Here is a 20,345-nt window from a genome sequence, read left to right as displayed (position 1 = left end):
GGAAGAAGTGACTACTGACCTGTAGAAAGTGGATTTGGTCCCGGCTGTCAGAGAGCTGCTCCAGCTCGGTGCTTCTCTTCTGCAGCTCAGCAATCTCCTGGATAGATGCTGCTGCTGATTATAATAATAATAATTGCTTAAACTTATATAGCACTTTTCTGCACACTCCACTCAAAGCGCTTTACAGGTAATGAGGAATCCCACTACCACCACCAATGTGCAGCCCCACCTGGATGATGATTATTATACTGACGTAATGTACTTGGACAAATACAGGTTGTTGTCAGCTGTTGTTGGGAAATCATAATGACCCACTTAATGACTGAACAGGATGTTACAATTAAAATGTAATGCTTTGTATGGGGTGTTCTGTTACTATGTTACTAATTTAAGTAAAATCCTTGCTGACAAGATTTATCACTAAAGCCTAAAAAGGAAAGTATAAAAAATAGATACAGTAAGGTATGAAATGCCAAGACATTCTTCATGTCATGACATGTCTTCTGGCAGTTTTTGACAAAGTATGAAAAAATGTACTTTGACTATGCATTATATAAAATACCTAGGCGTTGTTTGAAATACCACATTTAACTTAGGCAAAGTGTTAGCAAGCAAAATGTGTCACTTTTTAACATTGTTACAAATACATACTGTATATACAGTAATACTGTGTTAACATAATAGGGAACTAATGTGTTAATCAACTGTATTAATGTATTAAAACGATTACCAAAGTATCAGAGAACTAGAATGATTATGATAAAAGTACATAATAACTATCAAAAAGTGTTCTTATTGCAGCAAAGTACAGTACCTTCTTTTTCACCAAGGACATGTCATGTATTGGCACTTTGAATTGCACTTGCAATGTCAGAGTTCCTTCACCAGGCCCTGGAGGTAGCTGAGCAGCTGCTGATCTGAGAGGTCCTGGCTGGAAAGGAAACTCTGACATGTACTGTATTTGCCACCTGTGGAATACAAAGGTGTTTTGGATAGACCTGGAAACCTTTTGAGTATTTAAATGAGAAAATTAGATTGAAGAAGTTTGATGTTATGCTACACTTTGCAAGATGTGATACGGAAAGAGAACATTTATCGCTTAATATGTTAGCAATACTGGGTAGATATCTGATTCACAAAACAATATGGTCTTGAGCTACTCCCTCCTTTAAGGCTTATAAGATGAAAATGCAATATTAAAAACGTGAAAAATAAATCGAAACAATTGATGTATATAAAATACAAATAACGCATTTTTAAAATTGATTATGTATTGTCTTTTGTTTTGTTTTTATTCACTTGTCTTTTTTGGATACCCCAGGAAAACAACTGTGTTTGTATTATTTGATGTCAAAAGTTTGAAAAAGCAATGGTTCGTGTTACCCGCGAGTCAAAGCTGTGTGCTCTGCTCAAATGCCAATACCGAGTCTACGCAAACAAGTTCATTGTTTCTGTTAGGTTTTGTAGATTGGCAAAAAAAAAAAAATGAAACACAAACTCAACGAGACATTGAACCAGACGGGAATGTGAAATTTCCCTGACGCGTTATTTACTATTTGTTTAGCGAAACTCACATTTAGGAGACGTAAGGCCTTGTAAACACCAGCCATAACGAGTTCATCCTTCCAAATCTAGTTCTCCTTGCTTTGAAGATGAAAACAGATATTATTTTATGTAGAAGTCTGGAAGTGCATTGTAACAGCCCCGTTAGACTCAGCACGGTTTGTACTGTCGGGGGCGTGGGAGCTCCGCGGCGCGGAAGGGGTTAACGCTGACGGGCGGCTGTAGGCCAAGCTGCGCAGCGGCCTCGGCGGTGAGGAGGGAGGAGGAGCCGGGCTGAGTCAGTGGGGCAGAAGTGAAAGCAAGCTGGGGGAAGAGCCGCGCACTCTGGCTGGTAAGCGACAACGAACTTTCTCGTCCTTTTCAAAGGTGCCAGGCGGCGTCTGTACCGAGACCGCTGGCCCCGTGTAAGCGAAGACAGTGTCGGTACAGTATAAGGGAACATGGGACCGGGACTCCCGTATGGGTCTTCAGCACTTACTGTGCAGTACACACACACACACTGCCTGACACAGAGTTGAATTAGGGGTCATAAAATCACGGGGCTGGATTGTTGGTTGAAATCTGGCAGTGAATTAAAACCGCAGCAAAGAGTTTGTTGAGGTACAGCGTTTGACTTCTTTCTTATTATCCATTGCTCAGTATTTGTTGGAGACGGCTTCAGGACACCCTCCCAAGCAATAAGAAATGATTCACCCAGGCTCCTGATAACTGCTCTGCTCTTTTCGTCATCTCGCACAGTGTGTGGTTACCCCTGCACGACAGCTGTGCTTTTAAAAGTTAGAGTCTGTTCGTTTTTTTTTTGGTTATGCTTACGGCTGGGGGATTTAAGGGTGACATTATACCTGGCGTGTGGGCGGAGGTGGTGTGGGGTGCTGTGTAGTAGCTCCAATTAACCTGAAACACGAATGACTCCCTCCAGTCAGAGGGTACAGTGACTTTTCGGGCAGTGCCACCCCAGAGGTCTCCTGTATAGCTGTAGTCTCCTGGCGAGTTTCACAATTTCTGGTCATGAGGTAATATTTTCTGGACATGCTGTTTTTAAAACAAACGTGTTTTAAAAATATATGCAATACACATAAGAGTGCATAGACTAAAGGAACAGGAAAGTTTATTACACGCTGAAAGGAAAAGAAAAAGACAACATTTTGGCTGTGGAGCCTTTTTCAGGCGTGAGCTCTTAGGGCTCTCCCCAGCTGAAACGTTCCGTCTTTTTTCTTTTCCTTTCAGCATGGAATAAACCTTCACCTGATATGCCCTTATATCTATTTTAAATAGTTCAACTGTGGGTCTCCTCTCAGACCGTTTCATTGTTTTCTGTGCATAATAAGGAGCCAGCATAATGATTCAGTCAGTGAGAGGTGATGGTTGTGTCTTTGTTTCAGTGGGATTAAAAAGTAACACAACATCTGTTTCTCTCAAAGAAATGACATTTTCTGTACAGGTACAGGTGCAGGTTTGCTCACTTCCTTTGCCTGTCTGGGGTTTCATGTCAGTTTTGATGTAGCTAGATTTGTTGGCTTGCTTGGTCCTGTGCAGATCTTTAACTGGGAGTGTGGCACTGCTTTCCTGCACCTGTGTGCATGCACAGATTGTAATCTGTTCACCCTCAATATTGTCAGCACAGATTAACCCTCCTTATAACTGTAACTCTACTATCCCCTCTCACTGTGTATTTTTTCTCTCTCTGTAAAGGGCATTTAGAAGCCACTCTTAAAGGTACTAAATAAAATAAAGTGTATTATTATTATTATTATTATTATTATTATTATTATTATTATTATTATTATTATTATTACACTGTCACTGCTGGTTCATGTTGCCAAATTCCACGTTGGTTCATGTGGAACTTCTTTGTGAACATGTTAACTTGAGCAGTATCCAAACAAAATAAAAACATTTGAGATTTTTTTCACAGCCGAAAAAAAAAAAAACATGGCTGTGGGTAGCTTGCTGTGAAAAAGTCTGAAAAGGCTGTTATTACGTTTTAAGAGGATTTGTTAGTCACTGAACTGCTTTCAGGATCTATACATTTCCTATTGATACTTTGTCACTGACAAACTACACAAGTTCCTTATATGCATACTTGCCTTGCCCGAGTTCCTTAGCCTTATAGCTATCCGATGACTGTGATTCACAGATGGAAGCTAATGGCCAATTCATCAGGTGTACCAGATGGAAATATGGGGATGACGGTTACACTATTCAAAGGAATTACGAATATAGTGAGGGTTCGTTGCAGACGCATTCATAGATGTACTAAAACGGAGGCCCAGTTTTTTTATTCCTGTATTTCAGTCTGATGCCTTCTGTGCAGCACTGGATAGGAACCGTGGAGTCTGTCTGAAACCTCTGTCCCTCCATATCAGCTCTGTGCTGGTTTTTGCTGTATTGAGATGGTGCTGATCTTCTCTACAGATGGTCTCCTTTTCTTCTCCTCTGTGCTCAGGAATGGCTTCACCCAGTAGTCTCCTGTCTGAAGAGCAGTTCCAGTGCTCCATCTGCCTGGACATCTTTACCAGCCCCGTGTCCACTCCCTGTGGGCACAACTTCTGCATGGGCTGTATTGGCGGTTACTGGGACAGCAGTGACGCGTGCCAGTGCCCACTGTGTAAGAAAACGTTTCCCGTGAGGCCGGAACTCAGTATCAACACGTTTATCGCCGGGATGGCCGAACAGTTCAGGAAGATGAGAGTCAGCAGTGAGCAGGAATGCCCAGCTACAGCGGGGGAGGTGCTGTGCGATTCCTGCACGGGGGAGAAACTCCGGGCGGTCAAGTCCTGCCTGGTGTGTCTGGCCTCCTACTGCGAGAGCCACATCCAGCCCCACTTCCAAGGAGCCGCCTTCAGGAGGCACCGGCTGGTCGAGCCCGTGAGCAGCCTTGAGGACCGGCTGTGTAAGAAGCACGAGAGGCTCCTGGAGCTGTTCTGCAGGCGAGACCAGACGTGCATCTGTGTGCTCTGCACGGAGACGGAGCACAGGGCCCACAAGACGGTCCCTGTCGAGAGAGAGTGGGCGGAGAAGAAGGTGGGTTCCAATGTGAACGTTTGTCTGCTCTGGAATCTTCACATCCGATTGCCTCATTTTTGCCAAAATACATTTCCAAAATAGCGAGTGAGGAAAGCTGATGATGTATATCTTGATTAAGTAATGCATTCATAAATGGAACACCTCAAAGCTCCTGTTGTGCTGAAATGTTTCAGTGTTTAAGATCGAATACTGCATTTGTCAAATACATCAAAAACACACATGACCCATCTTATGGTTCAGGTCTCTTTTGTAGGGTGCTTGCTTGGTCTGACTCTGCACACTGTGGTTTTTCCTGGGTTTCTCAGTTTCTTCCCCTCGGCCTGAGACGTTGGCTAGGGGTAACTGTTTTTTGTAAATGTTCGTTGCTGTAATTCTAATTGGAATTGAATTCTATCAGGAATTCAGGCTTTCCAGTAATGGGTGTATGGAATAATGTTTTCAGTTACAGAAAAACATGTATTGGCATCATTTAATTGGAGGATTATCGTCTTATGACTGTTTATGTTGATGACACCTCAGAGGAGTTTACTGAACACCGTCTCATCCAAGTAACGGCAAAGTTTCCAGATGACTTTACTGAGCTCAGATTGGGGGCGCTGTTCTGCCTCTCCAGGCTTCCTTGTCACATGGATGTTTTATTACCACTCACAGGGAGTATTTGTAAGATCTGTGAGGAGGATATCCTGAATAAAACCCAACGAGCAGTTAGCAGCAGTTAAAAGGGAGGATTTGGACTGTCAGTAAAATTTAGGTGGACATTTCAATATCCCTTAAATTCCAGCATTCCCTGAAAGAGCCTGCATCAACTTCTGCTGAGCTGCCCAACCTTGTGAGACTGTCTTTCCCCACAGCCAGAGCTTGGGAAGACTGCATCCGAAGTGCATCAGATGATCCAGGACAGGCTGAAGAAGGTGGAGGAGATCAAGCAGTCAGTGAAGCTCATCAAAGTGAGTCCTGTTAAGGGTGCTATTCAACCAGTGGGGTTCTGCAGGGATCCATGCTTGGGCCACTGCTGTGTTCTGATCACTACAGTAATGAGCTGAGACTATGAGGCTCAAGGACATTTTCAGTAGGAACTTCATAGAGTAGTTTTAGTTTTGGCTAAATTGATTATTTTCCTTTAGTTTCTCATCAGACAGTTTAAGCCAAAGCAACCTATATACAGTAATTACCATTTGTACAACTTCACTGTACAGTACTAGCAGAGTGACATTAAGTTTGTGCTTTTAGCATTCCTTACTCTCGAGAATGACAGACAGGTGGTTTTTCCTTTTCTGGGAATGATCTTTTAGGACAGTCACTGCTGATGAATGCATGCATTCAAAACATGGAAGGCCAGTAAAATCAGCATGTGAACACATTGTGAGCTGAAATAACAGGCATTCGAACACAAAGATAACCAGGGCGTTTGTAAGACGTGTATTCAAAAGATGCCCTGTCTTTGCTTTTTGTAAGACGGCGTCGTGGGAAGAGCAGGTTCTTTGAACAGCAAGACGCGGAGCACGCATAAAGATTATTGCTGAGAGAGCTCTCCTCTCGCCAGGTTCTTGGCGAACGAGACCTTTCGGTGTGCGATGTTGCTTCCAGTTTGTTTTTGTGTTTTGTTTGAGGTTCAGGTTTTCTAAAGAGGGCAAGCTTTCAGCATTAAGCTGGTCAACAGGAATGAAGGTGAGGATCACAACCTAATTCGACCTCATCACCCAGCTAATCAAATTAGGGAAACCGAGAATCTCTTGGAAGGCATAAGCGTATCTACTGTACTTGTCCTAATAATTCACTTCAGTTGCCCAGTGGGCCAAACTCATTTTTTGAATCTACCTGTATGTAATCAAATGTGTCTAATGCTCACGTTTGTACCCATCTGTGAGCCGCTCGTTGTGCCCTCAGAGCTGCGCGCGGAGGGAGATGAAGGACAGCGTGCAGGTCTTCGCCGCTCTGCAGCGCTCCATCGAGAGGAGCCAGGCCGAGCTCGTGGCGCTCATCGAGGAGAAGCAGAGGGCCGCTGAGCGGAGGGCGGAGGGGCTCATCTCGGAGCTGGAGCGGGAGATCGCCGAGCTGGAGAGGAGGAGCGCCGAGCTGGAGCAGCTGTCCCACAGCGAGGACCCCATCCGCTTCCTACAGGTCAGCCCACACTGCCGCTAGTGAGCGGGACGAGTCTACGTGCCGCTCGGGGAATTCCTGGCATTCCTTTGCGTTGCCAGGTCAGTCAATCGAGGACAAAGTCTCCCTCTTATCCTCAAACGTATCAACAGAGTCAACCCATTGGCCATCTGTAGAATGAACAGGGAGACCAGAACCAGACACAGACGCAGGTGGAACCTCAGTGGCAGTGCGTTTACAACTGAGGCCATGAAAGCAGGCCCTTCTTTATCTAAAGGGTTGGCGCAGTATGGAACAAGCCTCCCATCTGTTTCGTTGATGCCACCCTGGGATTCTTCAGGAATAGGTCGGATGAGACTCTGGGGTTAATAAGCTACTATTCACCAAATGGGCTAGTGGCCAAATGACGTGTCTTGTCAAAAGCCCAAGCCAGTGCTATCATAGAGGTGTAGAGGTGCTGTTGTAATAAAGCCTTTTAGGCCATACAAAAGACATACTGGACACAGGCAGTGCGGAGATAACTATACTAAGAAGAGATTTAATCTCCAGAGTTTATGTCTCATGAGTGTTCATCTATGTCCCCTCCTGTCCCACCTTAGATACTCCCGTCTCTGTCTGCCCCTTCTCACATGAAGGACTGGTCCGGCGTCCCGGTCCACACTGACCTCTGTCCAGGGCTGATCAGGAGAGCTGTCTGTCAGCTGGGGGACAGGGTCAGGGAAGAAGTGAAGATCCACTCAGTCAAGGGTGTGTTCTCAGTTTTTGTTCTGATTTCTTTCTCGTAAGCCTTTGTCACCCCCCACCTGCTGTAAGTGATAAGACACAGGCTGCTCTTCCACCCTTGTGATGCTGCATAATATTAGGAACAAGTAAAGGTTTATTCCAGCTTTCTTCGGGAAAGCTCCACAGGCTCCATAGCCGAAACGTTGTGTTTCTTTGCTTCTCTTTTCAGCATGGAATAAACCTTTACTTGTTCCTTGAACTGCATGATGTTAGGCCGTACCAGTGTAAATTGTGCTCTGACAGTCTTCCTCTTTATCGGGGATACAGCACAAGACTACAGGTTTTGCTTTACTGACGATGTAGTTTGGGTGTGTTGGGCAGCGGTGAGCACTGCTGCCTCTCAGTGTTGGGGCCATGCATGCAGTCTGTTGGGGGGGCTACCCCTGAGATCCTGTATCGGATAAAGCAGAATATGGGCGAATCGATCTTCCGTTGGGAGGGAAATTCACATTCTACTACATCCTTCTTTTTCAGAGCTCAAGAAGTTTGAGAAGTATGGAGGTAGGGCGATTTACGCTTTCTTTCCCCCGGTTCTGTTGAGCTGCGCTCTGCAAAAATAAACGTCTACCTTAGTGACGATAAGGATGGAGGTCGTTGATTTTTGTTTCTCTCCCCCCCCCCCCCCCCCCCCGATCTCTCCGCAGCGGACGTGACTCTGGACCCCGGCACGGCGGGCCCCTGGCTCGGCCTGTCCGCGGACGGGAAGGAGGTGTGGCTGGTGGATATCCCCCAGCAGCTGCCCGACAGCCCGGGCAGGTTCTATGACGACGTCTGCGTCCTGGCCAAGGACGGCTTCGCCTCCGGGAGGCACTACTGGGAGGTGATCGTGGGGGAGAAGAAGGACTGGGCCCTGGGGGTGGCCAAGCAGTCCGTGAACAGGAAAGGGACCATCATCCTCAGCTCCAAGAACGGCTACTGGACGGTGCTGCTGAAGAAAGGCACCAGGTTTGTAGCGACCACCTCGCCCGTCACCCTCCTCCCCCTGAGCCTCAAGCCCAGGAAGGTGGGGGTGTATGTGGATTACGAGGAGGGGCAGGTCTCCTTTTACAACGTGGAGACCCGGACTCACATCCACACCTTCACCGACGACGCCTTCACAGAGCGACTCTACCCCTTCTTCGACCCCTGCCTCCGCGTGGACGGCAAAAATGGGGCCCCGCTCGTCGTCTCTCCGGTCGCTCACACGGACTGAGCGAGAGGCAAGCTGCGCGCGGGTGCGCGGGTGATCTGGGGAGACCCCGCCAGAGCAGGAGCAGGGAGAAAGTCCGCGCCGTAGAGGCCGGGGTGGGCACGTGTGACCACCCTCCAAGCTCCACGGAGGGTCGCAGCGGAACTTAACGTTTTCCAGCTGCACGACGCGCGAGTTCTCAGTGCTGAGCAGACGGGGGCGCTGTTGAGCAACAAGCCCGTTTAGCTCCTTTGCTGGGGGAGTCCCGGGGGAGAGCCGGTGAATGATATACACCGTGCTCCGGCATGCACTGACTTTACAGTAGGACACAACCTGCTAACCGGACTACACATGCTTGCAAATCATATGGCTGGGGAAGACCTTAAAGCCCCCAGCACCTGGCTGACATCAGAAAGCATGAAGCCCGACAGCATAAAGAAAATGTTAGGATGTATAGTCAAAAGAATGCAATTTAAAGTCAAATGATGCTATGCAAACGTTTTGCACTAAATAAGGTCTCTTTTGGCATTTGTGTACCATTTTGGTTACCATGTTATAAAAACGATGCTGATGGTCTGGAATCAGTCCAGAGATGAGCAACCAGGTACATCCCAGGTCTTTAGGAATTGTCCTACACTGGCAGAGTGAAGGGATGGGATCTTTGAGTCTTGAAGACTGCGAGGGGACCTGATACAAGTATTCAGAAGACATTGACAAAATCAAGCAAGAGTGACCAGCCCAACATGCCCCAGGCACACAGCTGGAGACTATGTGGACGTTTAATTCTGAGAACAAACCGTATTCACTTCTTCAGCCACAAGGGGGTGGGAGTGTGGAACATGCTACACATCATAATCCGAAAACCTTTCTCCAGCTGGATGAGATCCTCGCATCCGTGGGCTGCTTCCTTCCAGATGGGCGAGATGGGTCAAATGCCCTCCTCTACCTCCCTTCGTTATGTTTTTTTTTATAAGATAATGTACTGCCAATAAAAACAAGTGCTGAAGTGAAGATGACCTCTTGGGCTGTCATGGTAAATTGTCTTCCTGTAGAGTCACTGACAACTCATTACAACACACAAGCCATCAGTGCATCTCTCAGTTGTTGCTAGTCTAGATGTAACCAGAAAGCCATAAGAATCTGAAACATTTATCATAAAAACGCCTCAAAGAGAAAACTCTACCCTCTTTGAGTCTTTACATATCTCCTCTGGGGCAGTTTTAAGTTCCTCGTACTATTTGAACATTTCTTTTCTGATCTCGTTTTCGGAAGCTCCGTTCCGTCTCGGGACACAGTGAGTTCGATGGGCCCTATGAGCTCACCTCATTGGCAGACTCCCTTATGTTCCAGGGCACGTGGTGTGCCTGTAGCGGGGACTGGGTGGAGTTGATTTTCTCGTTTGGAGCGATTGGTTTTATGCCCCACACCCACACCACCACAGAGAAGAAGCAGTGTTGAAATTATTATCCCTCTGTGCTTTTTGCCTTGGGCACCTCTATCACTTGGGAATGACATAGTCAATGCTGGAATGTTAGTTGCTGATCTTGCAGTGAGAATGCTATCTTGTTCTGTTTGTGAAATTGCTACTGTATGCTTTAGGTGGCACGGATATTTTGTTTTCCAAGTTGGGTCAACTTTTGTAATAATGCACACACCTTCCCCACGTGTTCCACCTGAACCTCATGCACCTCCTTTGAGTTACCTGACAATTAAACATCTATACTTCTATTTCATTCACTTCTGTGCTTAAATCCTTTGATCGTGTCATTGCAAAGTCAAACTTCAACAGCATTCTGAACATCCAAATAATAACAATCACATGCTTTTGAGCTTAAAAAGTCACTTTTTTGTCAATCTGCAAAACAGATGTGATTTGGCTACAGTTCTTATTGCCTGCTAATTGACAAAACCACTTATTGGTAGTTGATGTTGAGATACCTGTGATCTTCTATTGGAATTCATTAGTTCATTAGTCCCTGTTTTAAATGTTATATTTATTTTAATGAAAATAAATGGAACTATCACAAATCAAAATGGATAGAAGAAAGGGCAAAATTATTCTTAATATTTGTCATATAAAATGAAAATGTGGCCATATAATTTACTCTGGAGGAGTAATATCGTAGTCTCTGGAGTAGACTTGCACAGCGCTAAAACAGGTGTCGCGGGCTTGTTTGCTGGAGAGCTGCTCTCCAGCTGACTTGAGGTTTTTTTGGCAGCTTGACAAAGTAACCTCCGCCAGTTGATCAGCCACTTGTCCGTGAACTTACCCAGTCCTCATCCGGAAAGCGAATCACAACGAGATCTGATAGACATGGGGGGAAAAAAAAAGCTTAGAAAATTCCAGTTCTCCCGGGACAGCCCTGACGACGCTACGACTTTAAGAGCAGAGGGTGGAGCCCGGCTCTGAGCTGCACACTGAAGTTTGTGAAGCTGCTGCCCTTCAGTCCACACCAGACGACAGTCCCTGTCCCCTCTGGAGCTGCTCTGCTGATCCTGCTGTGTCTGCTGGACATCCTCGGAGCGCCCTGAGCGGAGCCGAGCCGGAGAGAGAAGAGGTGACTGGTCAGGCATCAGGTGAAGAGCTCTGAGCGGACAGCGCCGTCGCAGGAGCTCAACGGGGGAGAGCTCTCACCTGTGGGAAGCTACAGGCTCAGAACTCCAAATGCAAAGTGGGTGTTTTGAAAGTCTTCCTTTAACTTTCTTTTTTTAAGGTTCTCAGCCTTTAACGTTGGCAGACTGCACCCCGACTCCTGCTGGTTTCTCTTTTTCTTAAAGACGGGGGAGTCTTTTCAGCGGTTTGTTTCTGTTAACTGAGTCTTTCTCGCTATAAAGTAAACATGTGGCAGGGTGGTGGTGTATCCGTTGAAACGACAAAAAGATAAATTAAAATATAAAGGTTTAAGCCCAGCTAGAAATGCCCTAAAAATGCAGGCAGTATTTTATTTCTCTCTTGTATGTCTGTATAAGTGCAGAATTACAATAAAGTGAACTGGACTATAAATTCTAGTTGGCACCAGTCTGATTGACTGACTGACCAGCTCTGTTACATTTGTTACACTAGACTCTGGGTGTATCCTGTACTGCTGCATTCCATTCTTGGAGTCCAGCTAAACATGAAAAAAGGTGCATTTTTTGAAACATTCTTCCTCGTTCCTTTGTGAAATACAGTAACAGTGTCGAGCGCAGCTTTCTCAGGGCTGTGGTGTGACCTGTTACATAGACACACATCTGCCCTTTTATTAAACATGTCACAGAACTGCCTCAAAATGGCCGTGAGTCACCAGGAGTCTCTAACGCGGCCTCCTGAACGTCAGCTTTGAGGCAAGTCTGTGAACTGTGCAATAAAGGGCAGACGTGTGCCAAATGTGTCTGCTACAGTCGCCATTACCTGAAAGAGAGTAAAATTGAGCAATGGAGCAAAGGTCCAGCCTATACATCCTCAAGGCATTTACAGTACAAACCAGAATAAACCATCAGACTTCCAAAGCTACTAATCAGACATCTAATATCAGCTAATCAATCAATACCTGTGGAGTAGGTAAATGCATTATAAGGGCATATTATCTAAGCTGTGCACCAAGAGCTAAGTTTTGAACATCATTTTTTATAGTATAGTAAGTAAAGGGGCTGACATTAGACCTGTATCTGTCTTCAACTCAGTTCCCTCCGGAAGAAAGCTTTGCAGACATTTCAGCCTGAGGTTCCATTTTCTTCCTGCAGTTGAGTGAGGTGTGCCACATGCTGCCCCCTTCCCATTGCATTTAAACAAGAGCCAAAACCTGGAAATGACTCCCCCTGCCCCCGAAACATGAAGGGGGGGGAGTTAAGAGCTGGTGGAACAGGAGCACCTCACCTGGCTGTCAGAACTCCCCCTTGCCTTAATGCAGGAATGAGCCAGGGAGCTGCTCTAAAGGGGGAAGATGACGAGGAGGAGGGAGAGATGCAAGAACCACTCACGCAAATAAGCAACAAGCCATGTTGACATTTATGAGCTATTTGAATAGATTTGTTATATATATCTTATTATATATATGTATATCTAAAATATACCATTAGGCATACATTTGACTTCTTAGATCTAGAACCACAGGTTAATTTGTGGACAGTGTCACAGGATTCATGTTAGATCTACACTGTAGAGAATAGGTATGTGACATGCATGCCCATGCATCTCCCAAATGCCTTTGAGTCCTCTGTGCTGGTGGGTTTGATGTTCATTCTGGCTGAGTGGCTTGGACACTCAGGGGTGTGCCTGATATGTCAAACCAGATCTGATCTGGAGCTCAGCCCCACACCCCATACATGCATCTTCGTTTCTCGTTTCCCCCCGTCCCAGGCGTGGCTTCTCCCAGGGGAACTCTCTCCGAGGAGCAGTTCCAGTGCTCCATCTGTTTGGACATCTTTGTCGACCCGGTGTCCACGCCATGCGGGCACAGCTTCTGCATGGCCTGCATCAGAGGCTACTGGAACCACAGCAAAGCGTGCCAGTGCCCCATGTGCAAGAAAACCTTCCCCGTCCGCCCCGAGCTCTCCGTCAACCGGGTCTTGGCCGAAATCGCCGAGCAGTTCCAGAAGGGGGGCCAGGGCGGGCCGGATGGGAGCTACGCGGGGCCGGGAGAGGTGTCCTGCGACTCCTGCATCGGGAAGAAGCTCAAGGCGGCGAAGTCGTGCCTGACCTGCCAGGCCTCCTACTGTGAGACGCACCTCCGGCACCACCGCAAGGTCAAGACGCTCTCCAAGCACAGGCTGGTGAGCCCCGTCTACCGGCTGGAGGAGAAGCTGTGCAAGAGGCACGAGAAGCTGCTGGAGGGGTACTGCCGCACCGACCAGGCCTGCGTGTGCGCGCTGTGCGTGGAGTCCGGCCACAAGAAGCACAACGTCGTCCCCGTGGAGAGGGAGTGGAGGAAGAAGCTGGTAGGCAGCCCCGTCGATGGGCAATGGCGTCCGTCCACCGGCACTGGCGGGGAGTTTGGTTTTGACGCACAACCTGTGGTACCAGTTTAAATCTCTGGGCCACCTGGGTAAGGTTACTCGCTTTTAGGGTGCAGCAGCAGTCCCACCTGATTTTCTGCCTGGTAAGGAAACCAGAGAGCTCTGGGACACCAGAAAGGCAGGAGTGTGATTCCTCGCAGGCCCCAATCCAAGAGGTTTCTTAGGTGTCTATTAATCTTGAACTGGGAGGAGGGTTACAAAGGTTATGAAAAGAGGAGACCATTTTGCCCAGATTGCCTATTTGACACTTAGTCTTTAATTGATGTGATCCAGCTGTCTCTTCAAATAAAGTAGGGTATCAGGCTTCAACAGCATGACTGGCTAGCTTGTTCTAGACTCCCACCAGCCTCTGCCTCTTGTTGCTGGTTTTAAGTGGACTCCTACACACTGTCGTTTTCACTTGTGATTAAGAGTTCAGCTGGAATGAAAGCTGGAAAAACCCATTTCCCCTTGCCTCCAGAATTTGAAGGAAGCGTTATATCATTTTTCAGTGTCTCTCCTAGTCAGTTTTCTTTATCATGTGGGAGTCCTTCTAAATGTTTACCGTTATATGATCATTTTCCCTTAACGTTTATAGGATTAAAATAATCGTATTCCTTATTATTCACCCTCTAAGTGCAGTTTCATATCACATGCTTCTTTGCACATTGGCATATGCTGTATGGGGCAGTTTTGCATACTTATTAAATATGCACCTGTCCTGATAACTGTGGTAAACAATGTTACAAGAGGAGAGATATATTTGTGATAATGTAGGCTTACTGGAAAAAAAAAACAGTAGGGTAGAATAGTGGGGTGAGGAGGTAACAAGATAGGGTGTTTAGGAGGAAACATTCTGTATTGCAAGGCTGTTTCTGTCCTTGGCTAAGGGGGGGAGTCTCCTCTCATGGCCACCCTGCTGTTTCCTCGTAGCCGCAGCTGGGGAAGAAGAAGGCGGAGGTGCAGCAGCTGATCAAGGAGAGGGTGAAGAAGATGGAGGACCTCAAGCAGGCGCTGAAGATCATCAAAGTGAGTTTTGCCAAAGGCCTTGGACTGTAGATGCACGAATCCAGTCCTCAAGGACCAGAATCCCGTCCTAATGATCAATGGCTGAAGACCTTCTACAGGTAATGCAATGGTCAAGCTAGGCTACTGCTCAGCTCGATTGGATCATTCCGAGCAAAGCTGGAATGAAAATCAACAGATACTGTGGCCCCCGTGGACTGGAGCTGGGCACAGCTGTCTTGGTGTAACAGGTCCTCTTTTGGGGAATACAAGAGACTTACTGACATCACTCTTCGGCATGCTGATTGGTTTAGTGGACTTCTAACGCTGTTGGTGTGGAATTAGAGACTTGGAATACAGGGAGGTCTTAAAGATGCAAATCCATACTGGAGCATAAGCTGCAATCTTCCCCACTTGTAAAGATCCTGCAGAGCATAGAGGGTTCTGCACTGGCTAAACCCACCATTACAAACGTTTACTTTGGTATGTGCCAGTAGAAACACAGTAAAGTGCAGTGACTGCTAACGTACTGGGACAACAGTGAAGTAAAATCATTACCATATAGTTCAACAAATACTGTAACATCTGTTGTAATTAATGGCCCCAATGAATGTCTTACAAGCAGACATAATGGGGAAGTGATCGGGAACTGAATTGCAAGAGCAATAATATCCCAGTGTTTGTTGTGAAGGATGGTGGGCTATGGAAAACCCAGAGGGAGAACAGATGTACCAGTATATTACGACAGACAACAGCTGTGTAAAGGAACTGGGGCAGGAACCGAATAGGAAGAACTATTATTAAAGTAGTTGGACCTCCATCTTGAAAATTGGATCGATGAAGCAGATGTTTCAAGAGCTGAGGGTAAATAATAACAGAAGAAATTTCACTCGCTCACTTGAGCTTCTCTCGGAGTTCCCCCTCTCCTGTCTGTCGTAATGCTTAGTAACTCCAGTTTCCTACCTTGGAAGGCCAGGCAGGTTTTTCCTGTTTGGCAGCTGACGTGAGCAGCAAGCTTGGGATTCTTCTGCTTGAGAAAAAACAAACAACAATGACTGGCTTTGTAATTTTCCAGCACGTTATCTGGGATTATGGCAAGAAAGGAACTCAGATTTTGTTTAAAAGAGTACTCGGCATTTGATTAAAAGACACAAAAAGAGTAAAGGTATTAATCCTGGTGTCCTGGCCAAATTTCTCCCTGGTCTTTAACAATCATGGCCTCCTAATAATCCCCCTCTCTGAACTGACTTCATCACTCTGTTCTCATCCCCATTGAGAGCTCGTGTGTAGTGAGAGTACTGGAGCATCATCCAGGTGGGGCTGCACACTGGTGGTGGAGGGGATCCCCATTACCTGTAAAGCACTTTGAGTGGATTGTCCAGAAAAGCGTTAGATGAGTGTAAGGAATTATTATTATTATTATTATTATTATTATTATTATTATTACTTCCTGTTTTTCAAACTGTCACCTGACTAATTGCCTTTCAGCAAACAAGACAGGTGACAGAGAGCAGCAGATCGTTTCCCCAGAGGATTCTGGGAAATGTGGTCCAGACAAGAGCTGCCATCTTGTCTGAACAAGCTCTGCTCCTTTGGTTCTTTTGCAGATGATTCATATCTTGCAAGGGGGGGGAAATGGCACTGCCATCTTGACAAAGCTGTCCCCCCCCGGGTCTTTTCCATTCAGTCTTGCTTCTCCACTTGCCCAGAGCTCGGCGCAGAAAGAGATGGAGGAGAGCTGGCAGGTGTACTCGGAGCTGATGCAGGCCTTCGAGCGCAGCCAGGCCGAGGTCGTGGAGGCCATCGAGAAGAAGCACAAGGCAGCCGAGAGGCAGACCGAGGGGCTGATGAGGAAGCTGGAGCAGGAGCTCTCCCAGCTGAAGAGGAGGAACACTGAACTGGACCAGCTCTTGCAGACCGAAGACCAGGTCCACTTCCTCCAGGTGACCCTTCTGGCCTAACTAGAAAATGACATCTGACTGAGAAATGAGATACGAGTCTATACCCCGATCTTTCCTTAACCTCTTATTAGTCCTGTCTACACCCCACTGTTTCCTTAACCCCTTCTTAGAGCTGTCTACACCCCAATGGTCCCTTAAACCCCTACATTTCCTAAACGTCTTCTTAGAACAATCTACACCCCAGTGTTTCAAATGGGAGACGTTCATCCAAATGACTAATCTATCCTTTTTGCCACGATAGAAATTCCCGACCCTCGGTGTCCTCCCAGAGCACACGGACTGGTCTGACACTACTGTCCAGACGGACCTATACACAGGGACAGTGAGGAAGTCTGTGACCCAGCTGGTGGATAGGTGCCAGGAGATACTGAAGGGACTCCATGGAAAAGGTATCGACATTGATCAGTGCTGCATAGTTATCCACCTACTGCAGATTTATAGAAATGTTTCTCTAAAACAGGAATTCTTCTGCTAACAGAGCTTCAAAAATTCAGATTTTTCATTTGATGCTGACTATTTCCTTTATTTGCTTTAAAATAACTTGTTTATTATATGCCTCCATTTTTATAGTTAATATGTAATATGTACCATATTATCTTTTCAGAGCTGAAAAGGATACAGAACTATGCAGGTATGGTTCTGATCTACTCTGCTTTTCATGGGTTGAGGGAAATGTACTGTATAATACCTCGCTTTTCAAGACCTAGGGGCGGCACATTGGCGTGAATTGGTGCCTCCCAGTGCTGGAGTCTTAGGTTCAGTTTTTGGGGTGCTATCTGTGTGGAGTTTGCATTCCTTATGTTTGCATGGGTTTCCTCTGGGTGCTCCTGTTTCCTCCCACATTCCAAAGACACCCTGGTGGGTTAACTGGCTTCTGGGAATTGTGAGTGCACTGTATATCTGTGCCTGTGTGTGTCCTGTGATGGACTGGCATCCTTTTCCAGGATGTAGCCTGCCTTGCGCCTGTGGCTTACCAGGTGTAAGGCTCTGGCTCCTCCGCAACCCTGAATTGGATAGAGCAGTTTATTTTGCTCTCAGTTTCGAATGTCTTTTTCGGTAGTTTGGTTAGGTAATAAATGAGAGCGGGATGAAATATATGGAGTGGATTTAGTGTAGCTCACCTGGCAGAAGGGGAATTTGGCAGCCTTGTGGTAAGGATTGACCCAGGATTGGTATTGCTAGGATTGAGCCAAGGAGCTGCTGCAGGGGTGTAGCTGGAGTGGTGGGAGGGGCCATGGGAGAAACACACTGGGTACGTAGGTGAGCAGAAGTGTGCGAAATTCAGCCCGATCTTCTGTGATGTCTTTGTCATAATTCCGCTCCACAGTGGATGTGACCCTTGACCCTGACACGGCCCAGTGCAACCTGGTCCTGTCGGAGGATGGCAAGCAGGTGCGGTGCGAAGGCAAGAAACAGCCGTTGCCCGACAACCCGGAGCGCTTCCACAAAGCCCTCTTCGTCCTGGGCCGGGAGGGCTTCACATCGGGGAGGCACTACTGGGAGGTGGAGGTGGGGAGGAAGACGGCCTGGACTCTCGGGGTGGCGAAGGAGTCTGTCAACAGGAAGGGGGACATCAAAATGAGCCCCGAGAGTGGGTACTGGTGCATGTGGCTGAAGAACGGGGACGGGTACAAGGCCCTGTCGTCCACCCGCGTCCCCCTCTGCCTGCTCTCCAAGCCCCACCGCGTGGGGGTGTACGTGGACTACGAGGAGGGGCAGGTCTCCTTCTTCGACGTGACAGCCGAGGCCCACCTCTTCACTTTCACCGACGCCTTCACGGAGAAGCTCTTCCCGCTCTTCAGCCCCTGCATCAATCAGGACGGCAGGAACGCCGCCCCCCTGGCCATCCCGGCCCTCCACTAACAGGAAGTGCTCCACAGGAAGTAAATCACAGGAAGTAACCCGCTACAGCTCAGTCTTGTTGAGTTGTTGTTGTTCTTTGATGGGAGGACAGTCTTGAAATTTGTAATTCATTTTAAATTCTTTTCTTAAAAAATACTTAAAAAGCAAAACATAAAAAAACTTATTCTGTTGTCCTGGTGCTTTCCTTCCTGTGTGAGGAGATTCAGACTCCTTTCCTAAAACAGAAAATATGGACATGGACAGGGAGTGGTCAGATCTATCCTGCTTCTGTGTCTGTGTGTTGGAAGGGAAAAGGGATTATAAAATCAGAATGCTGTTGACAAAGCGCTATGCCTGATTTATGCTTAACCCCATAAAATAACTGTGGCAGATAATTGTCATGAATTCTGACAGAATAACTTGTGAATACCTCAGCCACTTTGGATTTCTGAAGGCGCTACAGTGACAAATGAAGTCGAACAGATGACTTATTCTTTTATTCTCACTTACAGCCCTGCAGTCATGAGGAGTTAATGAACTGTTTATTATTTTACAGTGTGACTGATTTAAGCTCTTAACCTGGTGTTAAAAAAGGGTGGGGTCATTCTGGTATAAGGAAACAGAATCCATCTGTCCTCTCTGCTATGTGAACTATTTTTTCCTTCTTTTAAAAGCTAATATTCAAATGACGTGGCACCATGGGAAATAAACACAGTTTGCAAAATACTCTCTGCTTTTTTGTTTTGGCAGTATTGAGAGCTTGTAGTGCTGAGAATGAAGCCAGTATGTAACCTCTTAATCAAAACACAGTTTATTGAATCACTTTACTGTAAATTTAGCATAATGTGGAATGGCACTGTGGCTAAGGCTCTGTACCTGTGGCTAGAAGGTTGTCAGTTCAAATCCCACAGCTGGCAGAGGAGTCCTACTCTGTTGGGCCCCTGAGCAAGACCCTTTACCCCAGCTGCTCCAGGGGTGCTGTATGAATGGTTGACCCTGTGCTCTGACCCCCAGCTTCTCTCCCTGTCTGTGTGTCTCATGGAGAGCAAACTGGGGTCTGTGAAAAGACAGATTCCTAATGCAAGAAATTGTATATGGCCAATAAAATGAACTTATCTAAGTAATGTTTTCTCCACATTTTTGTTTCACACAACACAAGGATGCACAAGACCGTTTTAGTTTCATATAAAATGAAATGAGATTTGTCGTTCTTTTGCATCTTGGTGGACCTGGAGTTTACCCGTTTGTAAAAACCACAGTGTGGTTCTGTGTTTTTTTAAATGGATGTATAAAGGGCATAGTAGGCCTGTGAGCTACTGTGAGAGTTTGTGTAGAGTTTGCACAGTCTCCCTGTGTTCACATAGGTTTCTTTGTACATTGTAAAATGTACATTGTAAATAATAACGTGTTTTACGAGAAGAGAGAACACAGCAAGTACATGGTTCTAAGAGCACGGTGCACTGTGGAGATCATGCCCCTCCTCCTCAGAGAAAGAGTGTGATAACAGAAGGTGTGGCCACATGGCTAAGAACTTTGGAGACAGTGAAAGTTTTATCAGAATCTTAAGAGACCCGAGGATCTGTACAGGTAAGCTGGTTGGAATATGTTGTGTAAACATTATGGCATAGAGACCAAAGAACATGTTCAATTCTGCCTGAGGACTGAGGTTTCTATTTGCGGAGCAGGGATAAACAAAGGTTCAGGCTTTTTAGTTTTAAGTATAAAATGCTGCACGGTTAAAATAAAAAGATAAAAAAGCTTCATCTGCTTCCTAAGTACGAAGAAGTTCAGGTCGGCTCAGTTTGTGTTTGAAGGGAAATAATAGAATTTGGGCACCGGGAGCCTTTTGTGAGATATTTAAAAGACCTGTGTGTAATCAAATCAAAGTCAAACCGAGCTCATTCTTAGAGCATAACAGGTTC

The 20,345-nt window shown here is 46.4% G+C and overlaps 3 protein-coding genes across 4 annotated transcripts in view; all 3 read left to right on the top strand.

The window, feature by feature from the left end:
* Positions 1-1,782: 1,782 nt before the first annotated feature.
* On the top strand, positions 1,783-9,652 carry LOC107075354 (E3 ubiquitin-protein ligase TRIM39-like). 2 transcript variants are annotated; one of them, XM_069188559.1, is made up of 7 exons: positions 1,783-1,894; positions 3,979-4,587; positions 5,442-5,537; positions 6,478-6,711; positions 7,290-7,437; positions 7,948-7,974; positions 8,118-9,652. In XM_069188559.1, exons 2-7 carry the CDS (start codon positions 3,979-3,981, stop codon positions 8,663-8,665), a joined length of 1,662 nt encoding a protein of 553 aa, XP_069044660.1. In that variant the 5' UTR covers positions 1,783-1,894; the 3' UTR covers positions 8,666-9,652. The 2 variants fall into 2 exon arrangements, with proteins under 2 accessions (XP_069044660.1, XP_015201571.2); XM_015346085.2 differs by having other exon boundaries at positions 1,784-1,894; positions 4,010-4,587.
* A 1,365-nt stretch (positions 9,653-11,017) lies between these two features.
* On the top strand, positions 11,018-19,149 carry LOC102696250 (E3 ubiquitin-protein ligase TRIM39-like). The gene is made up of 7 exons (XM_015346118.2): positions 11,018-11,313; positions 12,981-13,558; positions 14,549-14,644; positions 16,330-16,563; positions 16,823-16,970; positions 17,186-17,212; positions 17,909-19,149. Exons 1-7 carry the CDS (start codon positions 11,307-11,309, stop codon positions 18,442-18,444), a joined length of 1,626 nt encoding a protein of 541 aa, XP_015201604.2. The 5' UTR covers positions 11,018-11,306; the 3' UTR covers positions 18,445-19,149.
* Positions 19,150-19,985: 836 nt separating this feature from the next.
* LOC102695848 (uncharacterized) overlaps positions 19,986-20,345 on the top strand; it is a 29,815-nt gene continuing 29,455 nt past the window's right edge. Inside the window, exon 1 of the mRNA XM_015346114.2 lies at positions 19,986-20,010. The gene's annotated coding sequence lies outside the window, so the exon portion shown is untranslated. The remainder of the gene's footprint in view (positions 20,011-20,345) is intronic.

This window comes from Lepisosteus oculatus, chromosome 4, assembly GCF_040954835.1.
Source record: "Lepisosteus oculatus isolate fLepOcu1 chromosome 4, fLepOcu1.hap2, whole genome shotgun sequence".
NCBI lineage: Eukaryota > Metazoa > Chordata > Actinopteri > Semionotiformes > Lepisosteidae > Lepisosteus > Lepisosteus oculatus.
The sequence above is the reverse complement of the archived record's forward strand: the minus strand, read 5'-3'. Positions and strand labels throughout refer to the sequence as shown.

Coding starts and splice junctions, on each gene's coding strand:
- LOC102696250 (XM_015346118.2), top strand. Junction 13,559..14,548: donor GGGAGTGGAGGAAGAAGCTG/GTAGGCAGCCCC, acceptor GTTTCCTCGTAG/CCGCAGCTGGGGAAGAAGAA. Junction 16,971..17,185: donor GAAGGGACTCCATGGAAAAG/GTATCGACATTG, acceptor TTATCTTTTCAG/AGCTGAAAAGGATACAGAAC.
- LOC107075354 (XM_069188559.1), top strand. CDS start 3,979: ATGGTCTCCTTTTCTTCTCCTCTGTGCTCAGGAATGGCTTCACCCAGT. Junction 7,438..7,947: donor GAAGATCCACTCAGTCAAGG/GTGTGTTCTCAG, acceptor CTTCTTTTTCAG/AGCTCAAGAAGTTTGAGAAG. Junction 7,975..8,117: donor GAAGTTTGAGAAGTATGGAG/GTAGGGCGATTT, acceptor ATCTCTCCGCAG/CGGACGTGACTCTGGACCCC.